Here is a 22,090-nt window from a genome sequence, read left to right on the forward strand (position 1 = left end):
TCCTGGAGGAATTGGCAGAGCAGGCAGACCAAGGATTTCATCTTCTTGGAGCTGCTGTCCAACCTGTACTCCCGTGGGAACTGGCAGACCCTCCTGGAGGAGTCGGCAGAGCAAACAGACCAAGGAGTTCATCTTCTCAGAGCTGCTGTCCAACCTGTACTCGTGTGGGAGTGATCAGACACTCCTGGAGGAGTCGTCAGAGCAGGCAGTCCAAGGAGTTCATCTTCTCAGAGCTGCTGTCCAACCCGTACTCACGTCGGAGTGATCGGACACTCATGGAGGAGTCGGCAGAGCAGGCCGACGAAAGAGTTCATCTTCTCAGAGCTGCTGTCCAACCTGTACTCGCGTGGGTACGAGAAGACACTTCTGGAGGAGTCGGCAGAGCAGGGAGACCAAGGAATTCATCTTCTCAGAGCTGCTGTCCAACCTGTACTCGCGTGGGAATGATCAGACACTCCTGGAAGAGTCGGCAGAGCAGGCAGACCAGGGAGTTCATCTTCTCAGAGCTGCTGTCCAACCTGTACTCGCGTGGGAATGATCAGACACTCCTGGAGGACTCTGCAGAGCAGGTAGACCAAGGAGTTCGTCTTCTCAGAGCTGTCTTCCAACCTGTACTCGCGTGGGAATGAGCAGACACTCCTGGAGGAGTCGTCAGAGCAGGCAGAGCAAGGAGTTCATCTTCTCAGAGCTGCTCTCCAACCTGCACTGGCGTGGGAACCAGAAGACACTCGTGGAGGAGTTGGCAGAGCAGGCACAGCATCGTGATGGGATGCTGCTTCTCAGAGCTGCTGTCCAACCTGTACTCGCGTGGGAACGAGAAGAGACTCCTGGAGGAGTCGGTAGAGCAGGAAGACCAAGGAGTTCATCTTCTCGTAGCTGCTGTTCAACCTGTACTCGCGTGGGATAGAGCACACACTCCTGGAGGAGTTGGCAGGGCAGGCCCACCAAGGATTTCATCTTCTCAGAGCTGCTGTCCAACCTGTACGCGCGTGGGAACAAGAAGACACTCCTGGAGGAGTTGGCAGAGCAGGCAGACAAAGGAGTTCGTCTTCTCAGAGCTGCTGTCCAACCTGTACTCGCGTGTGAACGAGCAGACACTCCTGGAGGAGTCGGCAGAGCAGGCAGACCAAGGAGTTCATCTTCTCAGAGCTGCTGTCCAACCTGCACTTGTGTGGGAACCAGTAGACGCTCGTGGAGGAGTCGGCGGAGCAGGCACAGCGGCGCGACGAGATGCTGCTTCTCAGAACTGCTGTCCAACCTGTACTTGCGTGGGAACGAGAAGACACTCCTGGAGGAGTCGGCAGAGGAGGCAGACCAAGGAGTTCATCTTCTCAGAGCTGCTGTCCAACCTGCACTCGCGTGGGAACCAGAAGAGACTCGTGGAGGAGTCGGCAGAGCAGGCACAGCGGCGGCATGAGATGCTGCTTCTCAGAGGTGCTGTCGAACCTGTACTCGCGTGGGAATGAGAAGACACTCGTGGAGGAGTTGGCAGAGCAGGCAGACCAAGGGGTTCATCTTCTCAGAGCTGCTGTCCAACCTGTACTCGCGTGGGAGTGATCAGACACTCCTGGAGGAGTCGGCAGTGTAGGCAGACCAAGGAGTTCATCTTCTCAGAGCTGCTGTCCAACCTGTACTCGCGTGGGAGTGATCAGACACTCCTGGAGGAGTCGTCAGAGCAGGCTGACCAAAGAGTTCATTTTCTCAGAGCTGCTGTCCAACCTGTACTCGCGTGGGAACGAGAAGACACTCCTGGACGAGTCGGCAGAGCAGGGATACCAAGGAGTTCATCTTGTCAGAGCTGCTGTCCAACCTGTACTCGCGTGGGAATGATCAGACACTCCTGGAGGAATCGGCAGAGCAGGCAGACCAAGGAGTTCATCTTCTCAGAGCTGCTGTCCAACCTCCACTCGCGTGGGAACCAGAAGACACTCGTGGAGGAGTCAGCAGAGTAGGCACAGCGTCGCGATGAGATGCTGCTTCTGAGAGCTGCTGTCCAACTTGTACTCGCGTGGGAATGAGAAGACACTCCTGGAGGAGTCGGCAGAGCAGGAAGACCAAGGAGTTCATCTTCTCGTAGCTGCTGTCCAGCCTGTACTCGCGTGAGAACCAGAAGACACTCGTGGAGGAGTCGGCAGAGCAGGCACAGCGTCGCGACGAGATGCTGCTTCTCAGAGCTGCTGTCCAACCTGTACTCGCGTGGGAACGATCAGACACTCCTGGAGGAGTCAGCAGACCAGGCAGACCAAGGAGTTCATCTTCTCAGAGCTGGTGTCCAACCTGTACTCGCGTGGGAATGAGCAGACACTCCTGGAGGAGTCGGCAGAACAGGCAGACCAAGGAGTTCGTCTTCTCAGAGCTGCTGTCCAACCTGCTCTCGCGTGGGAACCAGAAGAGACTCGTGGAGGAGTCGGCTGAGCAGGCACAGCGGCGCGATGAGATGCTGCTTCTCAGAGCTGCTGTCGAACCTGTACTCGCGTGGGAATGAGAAGACACTCGTGGAGGAGTCGGCAGAGCAGGCAGACCAAGGAGTTCATCTTCTCAGAGCTGCTGTCCAACCTGCCCTCGCGTGGGAATGAACAGACACTCCTGGAGTAGTCAAGAGTGCAGGCACAGCGTCAAGACGAGATGCTGCTTCTCAGAGCTGCTGTCCCACCTGTACTCGCGTAGGGACAAGAAGACACTCATGGAGGAGTCGGCGGAGCAGGCACAGCAGCGTGACGTGATGCTGCGCTTGCACCACGTGCTGAAAGAGGCTCTCAGCATCATCGGCGACATCAATAGGAACACCGCCAGCACAGCTACGGGGGCCCGTGGACGACTCCTAGCTGCAGGTACAGAGCGTTCTGGCTGGACCCAGGTACCAGGGCTGGCCCCCACTAGCCCCAAAGCCCCCCAGCCTCCATGGCTGAGCTTGTGGGCTCTTGGAACAGGCTCTGTGCCCAAGCTGGCAGACATGGGCTCTCTCTGGAGCTGTCAGAGAGCTCGTGGTTTATGGTGCAAGGGCTGAGAGCTTGGAGGGGGTTGTGTGCAGGGCTGTACTCTGAGGCGGCCAGCAGCCTAGGAATGTCATCCTGGGCACGCTGTAGCTGTTGTGAATTCTGAGTCATGCTACCAGGTAGGGCATCCAGCTCCCAGGCTGGGAGTGGTAAGAGCCAAATCTACTGCAGAGCAGGGGTGGTAGTCAGGGTCCCACCTCCTCTATCTGTTGACAATCCAGTGGTGATCTAAGATAAAACCTTGAGAGTCCCATACACACGGTCAACCCACAACGCACCTCACAGGCCAGGCAGGGACACACAGTCCCCTTCCCTCCCTCCCAGGTACCATCATAGCTGCTAGCGTGTGGCTGAAGGCAGGATCCCTGGCACCTGCTGAAGCACTACCGCCAGCCAGCAGGCTCACGCACCTTGGACTGTTGCTTCTAGAGGTTGCCTCTGCTATTCAGCCGAGGGGACCATAGTGCATGCTGGCCCGGCTGAGCTCCGCCCAGCAAGCCCACCCACCTCCCTTGCCTTGGACTCTCCCTCTTCTGCTTTTCCCAGCAGGAAGGGCCCAGCCTCACCTTTGTGACCTGCAACCCACAACAAGCTGAGGCTCCCCTCTTAGACTTATAAGTCTATAGCCAGTGGCATCCAGCTGCCTGTCCTCCCTACCTCCCCCAGGGTCCCTTCAGAGGGTTCTGGGCTTTCTGACTGCCCAAAAGGGCTTCCGGCGATCACTCCAGCCATCCTTCCCTTTTAGCTTCATCATCCTGGTTCAAGCAGTGTTCCTTCTCTGTCAGGACTGGTGGCTGTTGCGTTGGGTTCCCAAAAGCAAGAGGTGGCCCCGGGCCAGTGTGTTCAAAGACAGGGTGACCAGAGGAGAGGGACACTGGAGGGGGCTGAGCATTGCTCTGAACGGTGGGTGCACCGCCCTGGGTGCCCTGAAAGAGGCCAGCTTGTGTGGGGTGGGGAGGGCCGCCGCAGCCCCCAGGCACTAAGTGTGGAGCATTGCTCTGAACGGTGGCTGCACCGCCCTGGGTGCCCTGAAAGAGGCCAGCGTGTGTGGGGTGGGGAGGGCCGCCGCAGCCCCCAGGGACTAACTGTGAAGCATTGCTCTGAACGGTGGGTGCACCACCCTGGGTGCCCTGAAAGAGGCCAGCTTGTGTGGGGTGGGGAGGGCCGCCGCAGCCCCCAGGCACTAAGTGTGGAGCATTGCTCTGAACGGTGGCTGCACTGCCCTGGGTGCCCTGAAAGAGGCCAGCCTGTGTGGGGTGGGGAGGGCCGCCGCAGCCCCCAGGGACTAACTGTGAAGCATTGCTCTGAACGGTGGGTGCACCGCCCTGGGTGCCCTGAAAGAGGCCAGCGTGTGTGGGGTGGGGAGGGCCGCCGCAGCCCCCAGGCACTAACTGTGGAGCATTGCTCTGAACGGTGGGTGCACAGCCGTGGGTGCCCTGAAAGAGGCCAGCGTGTGTGGGGTGGGGAGGGCCGCCGCAGCCCCCAGGCACTAACTGTGGAGCATTGCTCTGAACGGTGGGTGCACAGCCGTGGGTGCCCTGAAAGAGGCCAGCGTGTGTGGGGTGGGGAGGGCCGCCGCAGCCCCCAGGCACTAACTGTGGAGCATTGCTCTGAACGGTGGTTGCACAGCCGTGGGTGCCCTGAAAGAGGCCAGTGTGTGTGGGCTGGGAAGGGCCGCTGCAGCCCCCAGGCACTAACTGTGAAGCATTGCTCTGAATGGTGGCTGCACGGCCCTGGGTGCCCTGAAAGAGGCCAGCGTGTGTGGGGTGGGGAGGGCCGCTGCAGCCCCCAGGCACTAACTGTGCAGCATTGCTTTGAATGGTGGCTGCACCGCCCTGGGTGCCCTGAAAGAGGCCAGCGTGTGTGGGGTGAGAAGGGCCACCGTAGCCCCCAGGCACTTACTCTGGAGCATTGCTCTGAGCGGTGGCTGCACTGCCCTGGGTGCCCTGAAAGAGGCCAGCGTGTGTGGGGTGGGGAGGGCCGCCACAGCCCCCAGGCACTAACTGTGGAGCATTGCTCTGAACGGTGGCTGCACTTCCCTGGGTGCCCTGAAAGAGGCCAGCGTGTGTGGGGTGGGGAGGGCCGCCGCAGCCCCCAGGCACTAAGTGTGGAGCATTGCTCTGAACGGTGGCTGCACTGCCCTGGGTGCCCTGAAAGAGGCCAGCGTGTGTGGGGTGGGGAGGGCTGCCGCAGCCCCCAGGCACTAACTGTGAAGCATTGCTCTGAACGGTGGGTGCACCGCCCTGGGTGCCCTGTAAGAGGCCAGCGTGTGTGGAGTGGTGCGGGCTGTCGCAGCCCCCAGGCACTAACTGTGGAGCATTGCTCTGAACGGTGGCTGCACCGCCCTGGGTGCCCTGAAAGAGGCCGGCGTGTGTGGGGTGGGGAGGGCCGCTGCAACCCCCAGGCACTAACTGTGAAGCTCTGCCTCCCTCCTTCTTCCTCTCCTTTCCTTTCCAGCCCCACTTTCCCAGCAACCTCGCCATACCCGCACCTGTGCCCTCCCCGCCCCTGCCCTCCCACAGCTGCTGTGGCACGCCTGTGCTCTGCACTTGCCTCATCAGCTCTCTGCTCGCTTTTCTCTCTCCCGCTTCTCTCTGCTTGCTTTTCTCTCTCCTGCTTCTCTCTGCTTTCTCTCCAACTGCCAGCTGATTGGGTCAGGCAAGACCATTCCATCTTCAGAGCCCCAGCCCCCCCTTCGACCTCTAAACAGATCCCTCCTCTTCTCAGTGACCTCCCTTTCCAAGCCTGCCTGAGCGGCTGTTCTGTGACTTGACAGTGGCTCCCCCAGCCCCAAAGCCAGCCCCCTACATCTGCGACTCAGTCTGTTGTAGTGGTGAGCTGACACATCCAGGTGTGACCACTGCTGAAAACTTGTGTCCCCTTTGTGATATGGCCCGTCCTGCTCTATAAATATCTATAAATACATATATATATATATATATATATATATATATATATATATATATATACACATGCACCAACACCTGGCTGACCGCCTCGTCTCTAGCGCTGGGAATCAGTCACCCTGTTGTCCTTTTGGAGTCTTGTGGCCCAACAAGAGAAAGCTGTCCCCTGACATTGCCCCTCCAAAGTGCACCACCTCCAGTGAGGCTCCCTCTCATGCCCAGCCTGTGGACAGCCAACCCCGCCATCCCTCCCACCCCCCACCAAGCATGGGGGTGCTGTGCAGGCCTCTGTGTGGCCTGACAGTCTCTACCAGTCCTGCTGTCCCTCGGCTGAGAATCAAACCCATTTCTGGATGGTGGGGAAGTGTGTCCTCTGCTGGCTGTGTTCTGTGTGGAGCTCAGAGGACGGGAAAGGCCAAGGCATTTCTACGGTGCTGTTGGGAGCTGTGAAAAGGTCACACCCTTTCCAAGGGACACTTTTCCTGGAAAGCCCCTGGAGCTTAGCTGGCTCTTATCCTGTGAAGCCGGCTCTGGCCACCTGGGGGCAGGGCCGTGAACTCAGCCTGGAGGGAGCCTGGGGGGCAGCCGGCACTCTGGAGGGACAGACAGAACAGGCCACCAGGTGCAGACAGGAGAGGGAGGCAAGGGGATGGAACGGAAGACACCTGGGGTGGGTGGAAGTCAGTGCCCTTAGGTGCTGGTACCTGTCTTCCCGGCCATGGCTAGAGCACGCTCCTGAGCCTGTTGGCTGTCAGGGCCGGGCTGCGCCCCATAGGTGCCATGGCAGTCCCCGTGGAATCCCCCAGGCGTCACCAGGCAGCATACAGGTAACAGGCCTGGAAGGTCCCCAACAGCCCAGCTGGACACGCTCAGACACTCCAGGGCTTCTTGTTCAGTGGCACAAACACCAGGACCCAGTGAGGGAAATGGGAACACACCAGGCTGAGCAGTATGGCTAAATCCGTTTATTCCAAAATAAAAAGCAAAATAAACAGGAGTCGCATCACCAGGAGCCATGACCCCATCCCCACCTCCTTTCTCTGTCCTATGCTAGCAATACATAAGTTTCCCAGCCACAAATAATGATTAGACACTCCTCCCCATGTGCCAGCTCCAACCTCCTCTAGGTACGATACAGGGGCGGCACTACCCTCTGGAATATACAAAACGTTACATAGATACAATATGTACACCGGGGAAGGGGGGCCACCCCAGCAGCCCGGGCCCTCACCTGGTCCACAGTTAGCCCCACTGTCCCGCCTCAGCTGCGTCTCTGAATAAGAAGATGGGAGCCCCCCCGAGGGAAAAGTTACTATGGTGAGAGTAAGGAGGCCATCAGACCTCCTCCAAACAAACCACCTCTGCCAGCCTCTGGCTCTTAAATAACAATCATCATCATCCAGAAATTTAAGGACTCAGCCCTGGTCAAGGCGGCAAAGGGTCTGTCTTTCCCCATTAGACAGAGGTCTTGTGTGGCTACCCTAATTGTAAAGGGGTGACTGGGAAGGGGTGGTAGGGTCATGGTGGCAGTGGAGACTCCAGCCCTACTTCTCCAGGCTTTGCTGACAGAGGCCTGCTTTTAATTTTTGTTTTTATCCCATGACTTTTTAAAAAATCCCGAACTTCTTTTTCATAACTTTTTTTGTAACTTTTCATAAAATGTTTTTCTACTTTTTTGCCACAACTTTTTAACGTTTTTTTATCCCATAACTTTTTCACTCTAACATTTTTTAATCCTGTAACTTTTTTATTTTGTGTTCTTTTAACAAACACTTGCATAGCTATATTACAATTTTGTAAAAATGAAACAGATTATCTCATGCCAAGCATGCCCAGCATTCGCACAGTATCAACACCTTTAATACTATAGTTTTTCAAGACATGCAAAACAAAATTTTAAGGCAAAAACAGCACTTTGCAACATTTAATAATTTATTACATTACAGTAGCATCACACTAGCAGTCAATAATGCCACTTTAGGCAAAAGTTTTTCAGTATTTCCATTATACCTTCTGTTTACAAGAATTCATAAATTGGTAAAATTCATTCTAAGAAAACTTGGCAAATAAAGCTTTGGACTGGAATTGGCATTTCTTTCTCTACTTTTCATTTCCACCATTTCTTTCTTTTAAACTATGGTATTCATATTTTAAAATGTTTTATTTCAGAACTTTAAGATAGCAGTTACATTTTTTAATAGTTACATTATTTTTAAATGACTCTTCAAGATAAACTTTTAGAGAAACTGTATTATGGATAGGGCTGATTTACATTTTCAAATTTTCTAAAAATCAGCTTTGGTTTTAGAACTGATTTCTTTTTTTCATTTCTGGAAAACCTATCAGGTTTAATCAAATACTTTAAAAATAATTATTATATATTGCAATCTTTAAATAGGTGTTTTGATTCTTCCTGCAGAAATTCAAATTGATTCAGTTGAACTAGCATTTTAAAATTCTATGTTTCTGATGAACTCTAACCTTCCTTCTAAGCAAATCAAAAGCTGCATTGTACTGAATGAGGAAGAGCACAAATACTTGGCTCAATGAGGTATTGCAAAAGACTGTATGCACTTTGAGGAAAGACAAGTTAGTCATATGATTTCCATTCTTTTTAGCTTTCTCTTAAATATATGACAAATACCTACACAAAGAGTGGTATTTCAGTTAATGTAGTAAATTTATTTCCAGACTGACGTTCAGCTTAAATATGCCAGTATGTGATTTAATCCATAGGCACCTGATGAACACATTACTGTCAGATTGGTTACAGATGCTAAATGCTATCTGAAGGTCATTCCTAGTCATTGATATTTATCAGGGTAAAAGTGAAGTGATTTCAACAATAAAAGTACCTTTGAAATAATTTACCAATGTATTAGATAAACCCAGTTTCAGAATGATAAAGAAAAAACGTTAGGCCAAATAGATGTGGCTAATTAACAGTGGTATGATTTCTAGCCTGAGGGTTTAAAATGGACTTAAAGTAACTGTCTTTAAACTGAACTCAAAGAATGCAAAAGCAGCAAGTTCAGAAAATAAAAGGCAAGAACAGGACTTTAGGTCCATTTTAAACCCACGGGCTAGAAATCGTACCACTGTTAATTAGCTGCGTTATTTGGTCTAACATTTTTTCTTTGTCATTCTGAAACTGGGTTTATCTAATACATTGATACATTCATACAATTTGGAAGAGTCAGTTGAAGTCACAAGGACCCAATATTTGCACTCTTTCAGTGAATGCAGGCAAATCTGTTATTCCATCGGTAAAATCGTATTGTTGCTCTCCTGTTAATGTCATATTTAGAAAAGTATCATGAGGATGCCAAATGCTAAAAATGGAGATGGTCTAGTAACTAGAAATCCCCACCCCAGGGAGCACACATACACATCTCCCTACATCCTAATAATATGATGTGTTTTGGAACACAGACATTAGAACTTCATGAAGTTTGAACTGTTGAGTCTTTCCCAAGCATCATCAAGTTATGATTTAGGCAATGTATGAATGAAATCATTTGTTCATCATGCATAGGCACAATCACATAAATATTGCACAAAATATGTCCCTAACTGAAACTGAGAGGTACAAAAACATATTTCACTCTTAGTAAACAAGTTTGTGAGGAAATATAACTCTGTGATTGTATAGACACATTTCCTGATAATACATTGACATTCACAAACAGTAGATTGCACTGCAGTTTATAAACATTTTAAATTGCATAAACTTCTCCTTGATTTTCAAATATAATATACTGTCTACAAAATACTGTCTACTAAAACTCCTTTTTATTTCAACTAAGTACTCTCACTTATATTAGTTTATAATAATGTTTGTTATTATTTTTTAAAGTGTTTTCCACTCAAGGAAAAGAAGTAAATTCCTATGTCAGAGTAACCAAGGTGGTTGAAGAATAGGTATTAGCCACAGAGGTCTAGATGGTAAAAATCAATCTTCAAGCCTCAAAGAAGCTCCATGAACAGAGAGGAATGCCAGGTGTCACACAGCTTTCCTTCACTCTAATTCATTCTTGACTAGAGCCTGTATGCCTGTTCCAGGGACATTTAAACTCTTAAAGGATTTCTTATGATCTTTACTAAATACATTAAGAAGAATGCCAACCAGCACTCTTTTGTGTACTGGGACATGTGGTCATGTGATTAAAACAGGTAACATCAACTCTGACTTTAAAATGTATTATGGATACAAATGCTCTAAGCTAGGAAAGGTTTTCCACATCTACAGTCAATGATGGGAGCCTTTCATTCCTCAGAAATGATCAGTTTTTAGGTCATCGAGAAAGAGTACAACTGCTGCAGCTCATGATGGAATATCTTCATGAGCCCAGAGCACATACAAATCCGAAGGGAACTACCATAGTACAGCGCTAATTGTTCGCACCGGAACAAATGAAACACACTCTATCCTGCACAAACCTGCCACAGCAGGCCACTTTCCTCTTCTGCGAGATTTTAAAAGCTTCCCCAAAATATTATTACTCCCATCACCAATACACAGAAAATAGGGGAAAGGCTGTTTCCAGTTCTCGGCCTTTAAACAACTCTAAATGTCAGTACTCATAGTGTCATATTACAAAGTAATAAAAAGTGCACACTTGGGGGCAAACCACATATTGAGCTAATGAAGAGGTCACTGTGATTAAGATTAGATCAAACAATAGCAGAACATAAGCAAATTTTATCTGAATTCTGTAATGAATATACATGCTGCAATAACATTAAAAAAGCATGGCAGCCTATTCCAAACCAGCAAGAATAATTTTGTGCAAATAGTGGGTCTTTGTGTATTTGAACTCCCACCACGTAAGGGCAAACTCGATATGCATGCTAATGACCTACAGTTATGAAACTAAAAAAGAAAAATGCTGAAGGATGCCAGAGTGAACATCAGTGAAAGCCACAGAGACCCACTCTCCTTTAACTTTTTACAAATAAACTTAAACTATAAATTACAAACACAAATAATCATGAGTGGCTCTAACATTCAAGTGAAGTAAATGAATTGGGTAGGAGATGAACCCCATAACTTTTTTTCCTTTTTTAAAATTTCTTGAGCAGCTTTTTGATGATGGTGATGTTTATCTCCTTCTTCTCAGCAGCCAAGCCCAGCAAAAGAATGGCATACGGGAGTTGCTGCACAAGCCTGGTTGCTCCACGCTGTCAGTGAGGCTCACCTCACAAAGATCTTTGGAGAGAAGGAGGTGGGGATCCGAGTGCAGTGAGAGCCTCCCCTGCCCCTGCCTGCCCACCCTGCCTGAGGACTCTACTCACCACCATGCTTGTCAGCACCCACAAGCTCCTGGGGGGCTGGGGCTCCTGGACCGGGGTCATCAGCAAGCTTCAGGGCAGTGGCCGGGAATTTGCTGTGTCCCTCGTTGTAGTCACCACAAGCCGCAACATCGTCTCCAGCAGCTCCAGCAGCTTCACCTGGAGGGAGGGGTGTTCAGCTGTTATGCACCTACCGGCGCCCACCCTCACGCCCACCCCCACCCCTGCAGAGATGTTGCACACCCTACCTTCATCTCTTCCTTGTCCTGGACCAGCCTGATGATGTCCTCCTCCCGTTGCCGCATCTTTGGCACTGCCCCCTGGCTCTGTTCAAAGGCGATGAACTTTCCTATGGGAGGACAGGACTCTGACGCTGAGGCCCCTCCAATAGCCCTGCAGCTCCCCCTGCCGTGCCCTGGCCTCCCGCTCACTGATGGCTTCTGTCTTTCCAGTACTGGATGAATCAAAGTTCTAGCTTCTCCACTCGCTCCCTCAGGTCCGCCTTCTCCTCCAGAAGGTCCATAAGGCCGCTCTGGAGCCAAAATAATGGGTTCACATCTCGGCAGTGACCTGCCCCACCCCTGCCCTTCTTGGCCCATGCCAGGACTCACTCACCTCCAGCTTCTCCATGACCTCCTGCATAGCCTGGTGGGTCTCCCCACTCACAGAGTCGCCCCCAGTCACTGGGGCTGGGACCGCTGCCTCTGGCTCCTTCTGGACTGAGGCCACCAGGTGAGCCATGCGCTGGCAGCACACCCTCTGCTCTTTCACCTGCTCTTGTAACCATGCCTGCTCCTCCTGGGCATTGGCTCCAGCGGAGTTGAAAAATGCAACCTGAGGGCAAGAGGTGAGCATTATTGTAGAGGCATACACAGAACAAACAGGGCAGAGAGGTGGAGTGCAGCCCCTTCCCTTGGGGTCTCAGAGAGTGCATCTGTTGGTCACAGGTGAAATGGTGTCTGACCACTGGCTCCCGGAAGGGGTGAGGGTCCAGAGAAATCAGAAGGCAGGGAAACCAAGAGCATAAAGGGGTCTTGGAGGGACCACAGAGGAAGGTGGCAAAATGGGTGCAGGGGGAGTCAGACTCACCGTGGCCTCCCAGCTCTCCAGGTCCTCCGGGTTGCTCGGCATGGGCCGAGGTGCCTCCTCCTCCTCACTGTCCAGATGTCCTCCTCCATCTCCTGTGGGGGGTGGCCAGAAGGGTCCTCAGACAGCCCAACAAGGGGGGTACTGTGGGCCCACCGCTGCCTCCACCCTCACTGTGTAACCCTGAGCCAGCCACTACCCAGAGAGCAATGAGCTGCTGTTCTTTATTTTTACTTTTAAGAACCAAGATCAGGCATAATCCCACTACGGTCAGTGCGGGAGTTGTGACCTGCTCCCTTTCTGACCTGGGCCAGTTCAGCCATCCTTAGGCAACTTGGTGGCCCCCTGCTCCCAGGAGGTCACCATATTGATGCTGAACTTAGTGCGGGCACCCGGTCGGCATAAGGACCAGCTGTTCTAAAGGTCTCTTCCATCTCCTCAATCCTATGCTGCTAACAGTCCCCACTTCCTCCTGGGGCTCTCTCCTCTTCCTCTGGGCAGTCTCCCTTACCTTCCCCAGGGAGAGCCATGAGGCTCAACTGGGCCTGTAGGGGCTGGTTTTGCTGGCTGGCAGCTTCCAGGCACTCCTAAGGGGCCAGGAAAGGGTGAGAAGGCACAGAGTTTGCCAGGTTGTCCCCCTTAGGGCCCCAGCCTCAGCAGCTCCCTCCCCTGGGTCTCCTGCAACTTTTGGCCGGCCAGGTCGGCTATCGCTTTGCCTCGAGCTTCCTGCTGATGCAGCTGGTTCATTAGCTGGGTCTGCTGCAGTAACTGGCTGTGCAGTGACTCCTCAGAGGTCAGCTGCTGATAGGCGGCCACCTGCTCCTGACAGGTGGCCACATACTGCTGCAGGTGACCCAGGTAATAATCTGGGTGCTGCTGCAGACTCTGAGCCTCTTGGCTCTTCAGCTCCACCTGCAGGAAGACCCTGGGTGTGAGGGCTTGTGGTTGCTGGCTTCCAGATTCTGGGCCCATTAATAGGGTAGCGAGGGCATTGTGGGGCTCTGTCGCCTGCCCAGGCCCCTGGCCCCTTGCTCCAGGCCTAAGTGACTGCCTCCTTTTCCTAGAACCCCATGCCTCCTTCCCCAGCCTCAAATCTCATATCCTCTTCTCACCATTTAAACTGTAGGCCACAGACTGGTGGAAAAGCACTGGGAGCCAACCACCATCTGCTAAGTGTGTTACATGCCTAATGCTTTCCAAGTATTATCTCAGTTAATCCTCAGCACGTCTGTAAGGAAAATGTTAACTTCCTTCTGAAGTTAAGTGAACAGAGACTTAGAGATGCAAAGTACTTGAATGGTGACCAGTGGAACCGAGGCTGGAATCCAGTTTTAACCTAAGAAGCCTTTTTGTTTTGTTTGGAGACAGAGTGTCACTCTGTGGCCCAGGCTGGAGTGCAGTGGTGCAATCTCAGCTCACTGCAATCTCCACCTCCTGGCCTCAAGTGATTCTCATGCCTCAGCCTCCTGAGTAGGTGGGATTACAGGCATGTGCCATCATGCCCGGCTAATTTTTTTTTTTTGGTAATTTTAGTAAAGATGAGGTTTTACCATGTTGGTCAGGCTGATCTCAAACTCCCGACCTCAAGTAATTCTCCTGCCTTAGCCTCCCAAAGTGCTGGGATTATAGGCGTGAGCCACTGCACCTGGCATAAGGAGCCTCTTATACCACTGTCTCTTCCCCTGTGACTGGGGCCTCCATGCCGCTAGCTGAGATGATGATGTCCAGACCTGGGAGGAGCCCAGGGCTACCCACCTCTAAAAGTCAGAAGGCAGGAAGCAAGAAATAGTCACAGGACTGCCCTAGAGGGTGCTGAGGTCACCTGCCCACAGGCTAGTGCTGCCTCTGGCCTGGCACCTCCCCTCCCAACAGGCTGGTGCCCGCCTCCCAGCCCTTCTTGGATGGGGCAGAGGTTACTGTCTCCTTCACCTCGCCAAGCTTCTCCTGCAGCTCCTCTACTTGCCGCTCCAACTGCAGTGCACTTTTGTTCTTGTTCTGGACAGAGAGAAGCAATCAGCAGCCACCCATTGCAGCTGGAGACCCCAGAACTTGGTGTCTGCCTCCCATGGCACCGGGAAGGGTGGAGGCAGGTTAGAAAAATCATCCCGTCTCCCACAGCCACCAGAGCACGGCTCTGGCTCACAGGTGCCTTTAGTAGTAATGTTTCACTTGAGGGCTACACTGCCCCATTTTACAGGTGGGGAAACAAAGGGCTGGAGGGCTAGGGAGGAGGGCAGGCTCCCTAGGTGGGGCAACGCACCAGCTCCTCGAAGCTACTCTGTGGCTCGGCCAGCTGCTGAGGCCTCGCGTCCTGCTCCCGAAGCCTCTCATCCTGCTCCTGAAGCCTCGCGTCCTGCTCCCAAAGCCTCGCGTCCTGCTCCCGAAGCCTCTCATCCTGCTCCTGAAGCCTCTTCTTTTGCCCCAATATCAGGACACTCATGCGCTTATTGTTGTCCACCTGGGCTTGGAGTTCTGCTGCCACTCTCAACCTCCTTCCTCAGGTGCTGCAGCTCCACCTCAGAGGGCACTGCTGGAGGCTCCGGGAGCAGGGGTTCAGCTGAGAAAGGAAGCAGACAATAAAGGCCTCTGGATTCTCAAAAAAACAAACAAAAGAAAAACCCTCCTCTTGGTGCACAGCTCCTCTCAGGCTCCCCGAACTTGGCCTCTCTGCTACTGATTCCTCACACCCAGATGGTAGCCAATCTTCCAAGCCACTTTCAGATAGAGAGCACTGTGGGTGGCTGACAATGGGCCCTCTTTGCTGATGGGGACACTGAGGATCATGGAGATGACAAGACTTGCTGTCTCTGGCACAGACCTCTTTCCTTCTGCCTCAAAGCCCTTCCATCGACCCACCTCCCTGGGGCATTCTAAGCCACTCCCACAGCCCTCTGATGCCAGTCCTGCTCCCAGGTCATGCCAGCCCCGTCTTACCCATCTGGTTTTTGAGTTTGGACAAGCTCCTCTCCAGCTTCTCTCCCCGATGTGTTTCATACTTCTCCTTCTTCAATGTGTGAACCTGCCCAAACCACAGGGGGAAAGAGCCCTGGAGAGAGGGGCTGGTGGCTGGACAGGCTGCCATCTCCCTCTCTGCCCCCACCTCCACAAAGCCCAGACCCAGGACCACCTCTGGCTGTACTATTCCCATTTTACAGATGCCCAGAAAGATCCAGTGACTTATCTAAGGTGGGGGGGTTGAAGGGCCAGATCTCACCTCCTGCGACATTTTCCTCATCCTCTGCTGCCACTGGGCCCTCTCTTCTTTTATATGTTGAGCATATTCATCTCTCTCTAGCCGGATTTGTTTAAGCGACTCCTTCAACTGCAAGAATGGGCACAGAAGTTAGGAAGGGCTGTCACTGGTCCTCAGCTGCTCCTGGCCACCTGACTCATCTTCCTTCCACATCCCTCCCACTGCAAAACCTCACCCATGTAGTGTGTGCATTCAGCAGTGCCTGCTCCTGTATGGACCACTCTAACTGCCACTCGATAACTGCTTTACTGCGGCTCAAGGTCTGAAGGTGAAGAGTGAGAAGTTTCAATCTGGAGAGCCCAGGCCATTCCACACAGTGCCCCTTAAAAGGGCTGGGCTAGGCTCAATATACAACTTTGTCAGTAAAGATCAAGGCCTTTCCAAGCTCATGGTATGGTTTTTTAAAAGAACTCAGTCAAGTTGGAAGGGACAGGGAAAGAGATTGAATTTACAGCTGGCTAACAGAGGCCCAGAGAGATCAGATAATATTGCTTTGTAATTACTGTTATTGCTACCACTGTTTGAACACTTATGGAGTGCTTCACCAGGTACCATGCTAGCAATCCCATTTAATCCTTGCAACCACCATAGGAGACAGTTACTATGATTACCTCTATTGTGTAGATGAAAACTCATGGAGTATTCGAGGTTAAGTGCTTGCCTAAGATCACTTAGGCAGAGCTGGGATTTGAACACCCAGGTCTATGCGATTCTCTAAGCCCATTTTTCTTGCTGGGGGTGGGGGCACAGATTGGAAGGGGAAAATTAATCTTTTGTTCACTTTTTGAATGGATGATACATTCGCATAGTCCAAAACTCAGAAGGTACAGAAGGGAAGTATCTCCCAGCCACCCTGTTGCTCTCTCCTGAGTTTCTTATGAACCCTTGCACACATGTTTTATGTATATTATCATAGTACGTGCACACACACACACACGTTTCCTCTCTCTACAGAAATGGTAACATATTAAAGGTACTCTTCTGTGCCTTCACAGTAGAAGTACCTAATACCCTATGTAGGACTTGGCCAACACCACAGCCAGGTAAGGGCAGGGCAGGCACTTGGCCTCCAAGCTCTGCGTCCAGTGCTTGCTCCCCACAGTGGCCCCCAACTCACCCACAGCAGCTGACTCAGCGCCAGGCTGCTCTAACAACCATACACAAAAGCAGCGGGAAATGGCCATGCTGCATTCTGGGCAGGACAGTCCATCCTGCAGAAGAGAACTTTAGGCTCACTCCTCCATCTAGGAAGCCAAGCTGCCAGGGGATGGGGCAAGTGGCTGAACTCACACTGTCCTCCTTCTTCTCCTGTGTGGTGGTGACAGCAAAGAGAGCCCGCTCTAACTCTGCTATACGCTGCAATGAATGTTGCAGGCGAATGGCCAGACCCTTGGACTCATCTGTAATGAGAGATTTGAGATGGGACCCAAAGGAGTCTCCCTAAAGACATGTCAAAGTGCCAGGCGGAAAGGTGACAGGGTGCCCAGATTCCTACCTTCAAAATACTTGAGAGAACGTTTCGTATGATATAGGTCCATATTTAGTTTCCCTTTCTGTGTGTTCAATCTCTGGATTTGAACCTTTGGGAGAAAAGCCAAGCAAGTGCTGAAAGAGAAGGAAAGAAATTCTCTGGAGGACAGGAGGGAACTGCACACCCTCCATTCACCTCTAGCTCCCTTTCGGCTTTCTGTTTCTCATTGTTTGCTTCCTTTTCCTATAGAAAGAGGAAGACAGAGCTCTTACCAGGGGGAGGCAGAGATGGTACAGCAAGAGACATGCCCCCAGAATGCCACCAATGCCCCAGGACAGGCCCATCTGTGGGACCACGTTAGCAGGGACCCTGTAGAGATGGGGTGGAATCTGAGGGGTGAGCCTTCTTTCCCAGGCTGGGAGTGGACAAGATGAGACTGGGGCCTCTACATCTGAGTGCCCCCCAAACCCAGCAGTCATGTCATGAGCAAACACAGAAATCACGTTACTTCTTCCAGCTGATGTTCCACTTGTTTCTTCTGTTGCTCCTGTGGGGAGAGTCAAATTAAGGTGATGGAGAGTGGCCCCCTCAGCTCTATTCCCCAGACCAGGAAGTGGTAGGCAGGGACCAGGAATGGATTTTAAAGGCAAAGTTCTCAGACCCAATGGGAACACGAACTGGTAAACTCTCTTCAAGCTCCCAAGGACAGAGGATTTGGGTCTTTGTTGGCTTTCACCCACAGCCACAAAACTCAAAGTCGGAATCTGGAATCTCTTGAGAGGAGAGTAACATAAACCTCTAGAGATGGAGTTTGAGAAAGGCCCCTCCTTCTGCCAGCTTGTGGTTTAGAAAAGTGAGTTCATTCAATAAATATTTACTGAGCCCGTACAGGCCAGGTACGGTTCTTCACAGCAGATAGAGGTTGGAAAAGGACTGACAGGAGCCCTTGGCCCTGAGGTTTCCATTCTAGGGGGCCTTTAAATCTCGGACTTTCAGAGCTGACAGAGACCTTTGATACTCACTACCTCCTCTCAAAACACAAGCCCAAAAAGGAAAGGTGGCTTGTCCAGAATCAAAGAGCAAATTAGGGACCGAGTCATGGCAGAAATACGGGGCCGCTGAAAACCAGTCAGGCTAGCACTTCCCCGAGAGGCAACAACCCCAGGGCATGTGTAGCAAGGACTCAAGCAGGGGTGTCTGGAGAGGAGAGAGTCGGCAAAGAGGGCAGCAAAAGAAGAGCCATGCTGCATGTTCTGGGGTCCCTCCAGGTGAGGCCTGGATGCCCCAGCTCCCTATTTGTCCTTGGCACCAGGTGCCCCCAGCCCCTTTCTTCAGGGCCCCAAGGGGAAACGAGCCCAGGATTGGCAGCGTGGAATTGGGGGACCCCACTGGACTCTTACCAAAGATTTGATGGTGTTCTTCAGTTGACTGATTTTTACAGACCTGGAGTCTGGGACTACTGCTGGTTCTTGGCATGGGCTCTGAGGCACATGCAGTGAGGAGGAGGTGCAGGAGGAGTGGAGTAGGGGAAGAGGTAGACAGAGCAATCATTAGGGCTGAGGTGTGTGTGGACTGTCTCAGGAGGCAGAGGGGCACCTAGTCCCCGCTGTGCGAGGAGGTTGGAGGGCTGACCTGCAGGATCACTGCACCTCCGCCCAGAGCCTCTTACCTCCAGATCCTTCAGGGTAGCAGATGATGTAGGGCCCTCCCCATGGACACCTGGTGCTGACTACAAGAGATGAGAGTGCACGTGGAGATGTTCTTTCCCCCTTAGTGTCTAAGCCCTCTGACTTCCTTTCTTCCCCATCAACTGGCAACATTTTCTTTTCTGCCTATCTTGGACCTTTTCTCCCAAAAGTCCTTTGTGTCAACTTCTCTCATGGTTCTTATCTCCCCACCATCCCACCCTGGGGCCCTTTCAGTGACTCCTGATGGCAAGTGGCTGTTCTCATTGTCCTGGCTTCCCCTTGAGACTTTGGATGAGGAAAATCAAACAGCAATGACCATATCTTGGGTGTCCTGAGTGTTTACAGTAGGCCATGTACTAGGGATTAACATAAAAACAACAATAACAAATCTCATTTAAACTTCACAAAAGGAAGTCAAACAATACCACCTCTATCATACAGATGTGAAAAGAGAGGCCCAAAGAGCTCAAGCAACTTGCCCTAGCAGATGGAGAGGCAGGATTCAAACCCAGAATTCTTAACCAGTACCTAACAGTCCATCCACAATCCTAACAATTATCCTCTACTGCCCCTTGGGTCCCCTGTCCCCAGGAGCCTGGCCAGCCAAGACTCACATCCCCAGGTGAGTGGCCACCACCAGAGGTGGCTGTCTCAGGGCCACTGCCATTTGTTTTCCTGTTCCTCTCTGCTCCTGCTGGAACACCAGGGCTGTTTCTCTGCCAATATTCTTTTAACTGTGGGAAAGAAGAGCAGTAATACTCATGAGAACTATCAGCCACATCCTCCTTTATAGTTTTTACAAAATACTCTTATACACCATCTGATTTAATGACACCAACAACTGTACAAGGTGTTGTCACAATCATTTAGTGACTGAGAGGGATTGATATCATGGCTAGAAAAAAAAGAAGAAAGGAAGGAAGAGACAGAGAAAGAAAAAGAAAGAAAAAGAAAAAAAGAAAGAAGAAAAGAAAAGAAAGAAGGAAGGAAGGAAAGAAAGAAGAAATAAAGAAAAGAAAGAAAGAAAGATAGAAAGAAAGAAAGAGAAAAAGAAAGAAAGAAAGAAAAAGGCGATACTGGAACTTTGAAACTCAGTCTTCTGACTCCAGGCTCTGGGGTTTTGCCAAGAATTAGCAGCTGCCAGAGACCAAAACCAGAGGCAGAGGTAGAAAAGTAAACATTAAGTAGGCAGGAACTGTATGCCGTGTGGTTTAGAGTCACACATCCTCACACGTCTGTTAGTGTGAAGAAGTGCACCAGTACCTCACACACTTTTATATCAATGTGTCCTCATGGCAGAAGGCAGCCTTTCTGTTAAATCTGGGAATTTCTCAGAAAGAGGACAGCCCAAGCCTCATTTAAGAGAGAAATCTGGTATATTCTTAGAAACCTATGTGACTGTCATCCGTAAGTACATTAATGCTTTTTCTCATGATCTCAGGAGAATCAAGGGAAACTGATGCTTCAGGAAGATGTCCCACAATTATCCTGTGGCACTCAAAGTACCCCAGGTTGAGATAATATGAGGAAGATTCAAGCTGTCATGTTCATTTTACCAAGATCTATTCCACAGAAGATGAGCCAATCTCACGTCGGAGACCACTGAATGAAGGGCAGTCTGGTCCCAGAACCATGGAGAATTAGAATATGAGGTGGAGAATTCAGGAAAAAAATGTTAAAATCTCTCTGGAAAGTAGAAGCCTGGCAGAAAAACCAAACCCAACCCATTCCCCCACTGCCAACCAGAGATACTGTGAACATTTTATGCTCATGGGGAAAGTGTAGGCTTTTCCCACTGTCAATGTCTATGTTAAGAGAGTAAGGCAGCCTGAAACCTCTTGCTCCTAGGTCCCATAGTCCATTCCCCTTCCAGCTGGAAATTTGTGCTGTGACCAGAGGAACCAGAAATGGGGAAAGAATGCTTAGGGGCTGGGTCATAAGATCAAATGTCGGTCTTGCAGTAATGACAGTTCCTAGGCAGACTGTGACATCACTACATTCCACTCCTCCTGGTGGGGTGGAGGGACCACATCAGCGCGATGTCTGAGTTGCCACTCTACAACAGGGGAGGGAAACACAGGGTTGGGACCCAGGTCCTTGGAGACACCAGCGCAAAGAGCCCAGGGAGGTCGACCTTGAGGCAGCAGAAGGGGAGGGCACAGTCTGCAGCAGGGAGCCCCAGGAGTCACCAGCCCAAAGTCACCCAGGGATGACTGACGAGGGTGGGGCCAGGGGCTGGGGGACCCAGGTCCTTGGAGATGCAAGCCCAAAGAGCCCAGGGAAGTTGAGCTTGGGGCATCTGGAGGTGAGGGCCCAGTAATGGAGTGGGGATCCCCAGGACTCACCCGCCCAAAGTCAACCTGGGGCAATTGGCGAGGGCAGGGACTGGGCTGCTTGCTGAAGGGGTGGGGCTGACTGACAAGATTTTGTTGGGGGAACCCCAGAGGTGCCACTGTTGGGGGGCCCAGTCCAGTGTGCCTCAGGAGTGGTATGGACTCTGGTAGTGGTCTTGTCGTCAGAGGGGATCTGTGGTTGGGTTGGCGGGCAGTGATCTGGTGCGTTTTTACCTTTTTCTTTGCTGCGGCCAATTTGCTCTGTTGAGTTTCTTCTGCCATCGCGGGGTGGGGAGGGAGGCGGGGTGGGGAGGGAGGCGGGGTTGGGGCCACGTGAGCGAAATCCCAGGGAGCACTGATGAACACCTCCACTCGCCTACCAGGCAGCTGTGTGACTGAGCCAGAGGAGGTGTAAGCAGGGCCCCAATAGAATGCAGAACAGGGGCGTGGCCTTAATGCTCCAAGCCCATTGGTCAGTGACAAAGATGAAAGGGAAAGGGGGCTTGGCCAGGCAGCAGTATGTCCAGAGGGCCCTGTGGCTCACAAGGAAAGCTGCCCATGCAACTGCTGTCCCCGCCCACTCTAAGAGAGTGGAGGGACCACGCACTCTGGGACAGGGGAGGGGCTGGCTTTTGCTTTAAAAGTTTTAAAACTTTAAAAAATGTATGTGTGCATACTTTATATATGTGTGTGTCTGTGTGTGTGTATCTATGTGTTCCTCCAGAGCTGTCTTCATTATTCAGCTTCTATGCAAGGTCTATGATTTTGGCCTATATTTTTCACCTTCAAACACAGTACAAAAATTACCAGTATTACCATAAATGAGATAAAGATCCTATAAAAATGAAAAATTCATAGCATGCTTGATGATTAATGAAGCAGACTATATTATCCAACATTCCAATAAGATAAAATAATCACAATAGTTTCTCTTTTTTGGAAAAACGTTTCTCTTATTCTCCTATGTTACTGTTAAAAAGTTTTTTCTTAAACAAGAAACATGTCTAATATCTGTAACAACATAAAGATTTTGGGCCAGATGCGGTGGCTTGTGCCTGTAATCCC

General features: G+C 51.2%; 1 protein-coding gene across 1 annotated transcript; it reads right to left on the reverse strand.

Annotated features, from left to right (window-relative positions):
* Positions 1-10,586: 10,586 nt before the first annotated feature.
* Positions 10,587-21,436, reverse strand: LOC100615249 (golgin subfamily A member 8S). The gene is given in 21 exon segments (XM_054667249.2): positions 10,587-11,111; positions 11,198-11,353; positions 11,443-11,543; positions 11,626-11,726; positions 11,810-12,028; positions 12,284-12,375; positions 12,792-12,867; positions 14,210-14,275; positions 14,541-14,766; positions 14,768-14,837; positions 15,215-15,299; positions 15,495-15,602; positions 15,709-15,795; positions 16,824-16,933; positions 17,029-17,113; positions 17,200-17,247; positions 17,513-17,551; positions 18,405-18,485; positions 18,674-18,733; positions 19,307-19,426; positions 21,260-21,436. Coding segments are annotated over 21 exon segments (2,085 nt in total). The 5' UTR covers positions 21,308-21,436; the 3' UTR covers positions 10,587-11,004.
* Positions 21,437-22,090: the final 654 nt, after the last annotated feature.

This window comes from Pan troglodytes, chromosome 16, assembly GCF_028858775.2.
Source record: "Pan troglodytes isolate AG18354 chromosome 16, NHGRI_mPanTro3-v2.0_pri, whole genome shotgun sequence".
Taxonomy (NCBI): Eukaryota; Metazoa; Chordata; class Mammalia; order Primates; family Hominidae; genus Pan; species Pan troglodytes.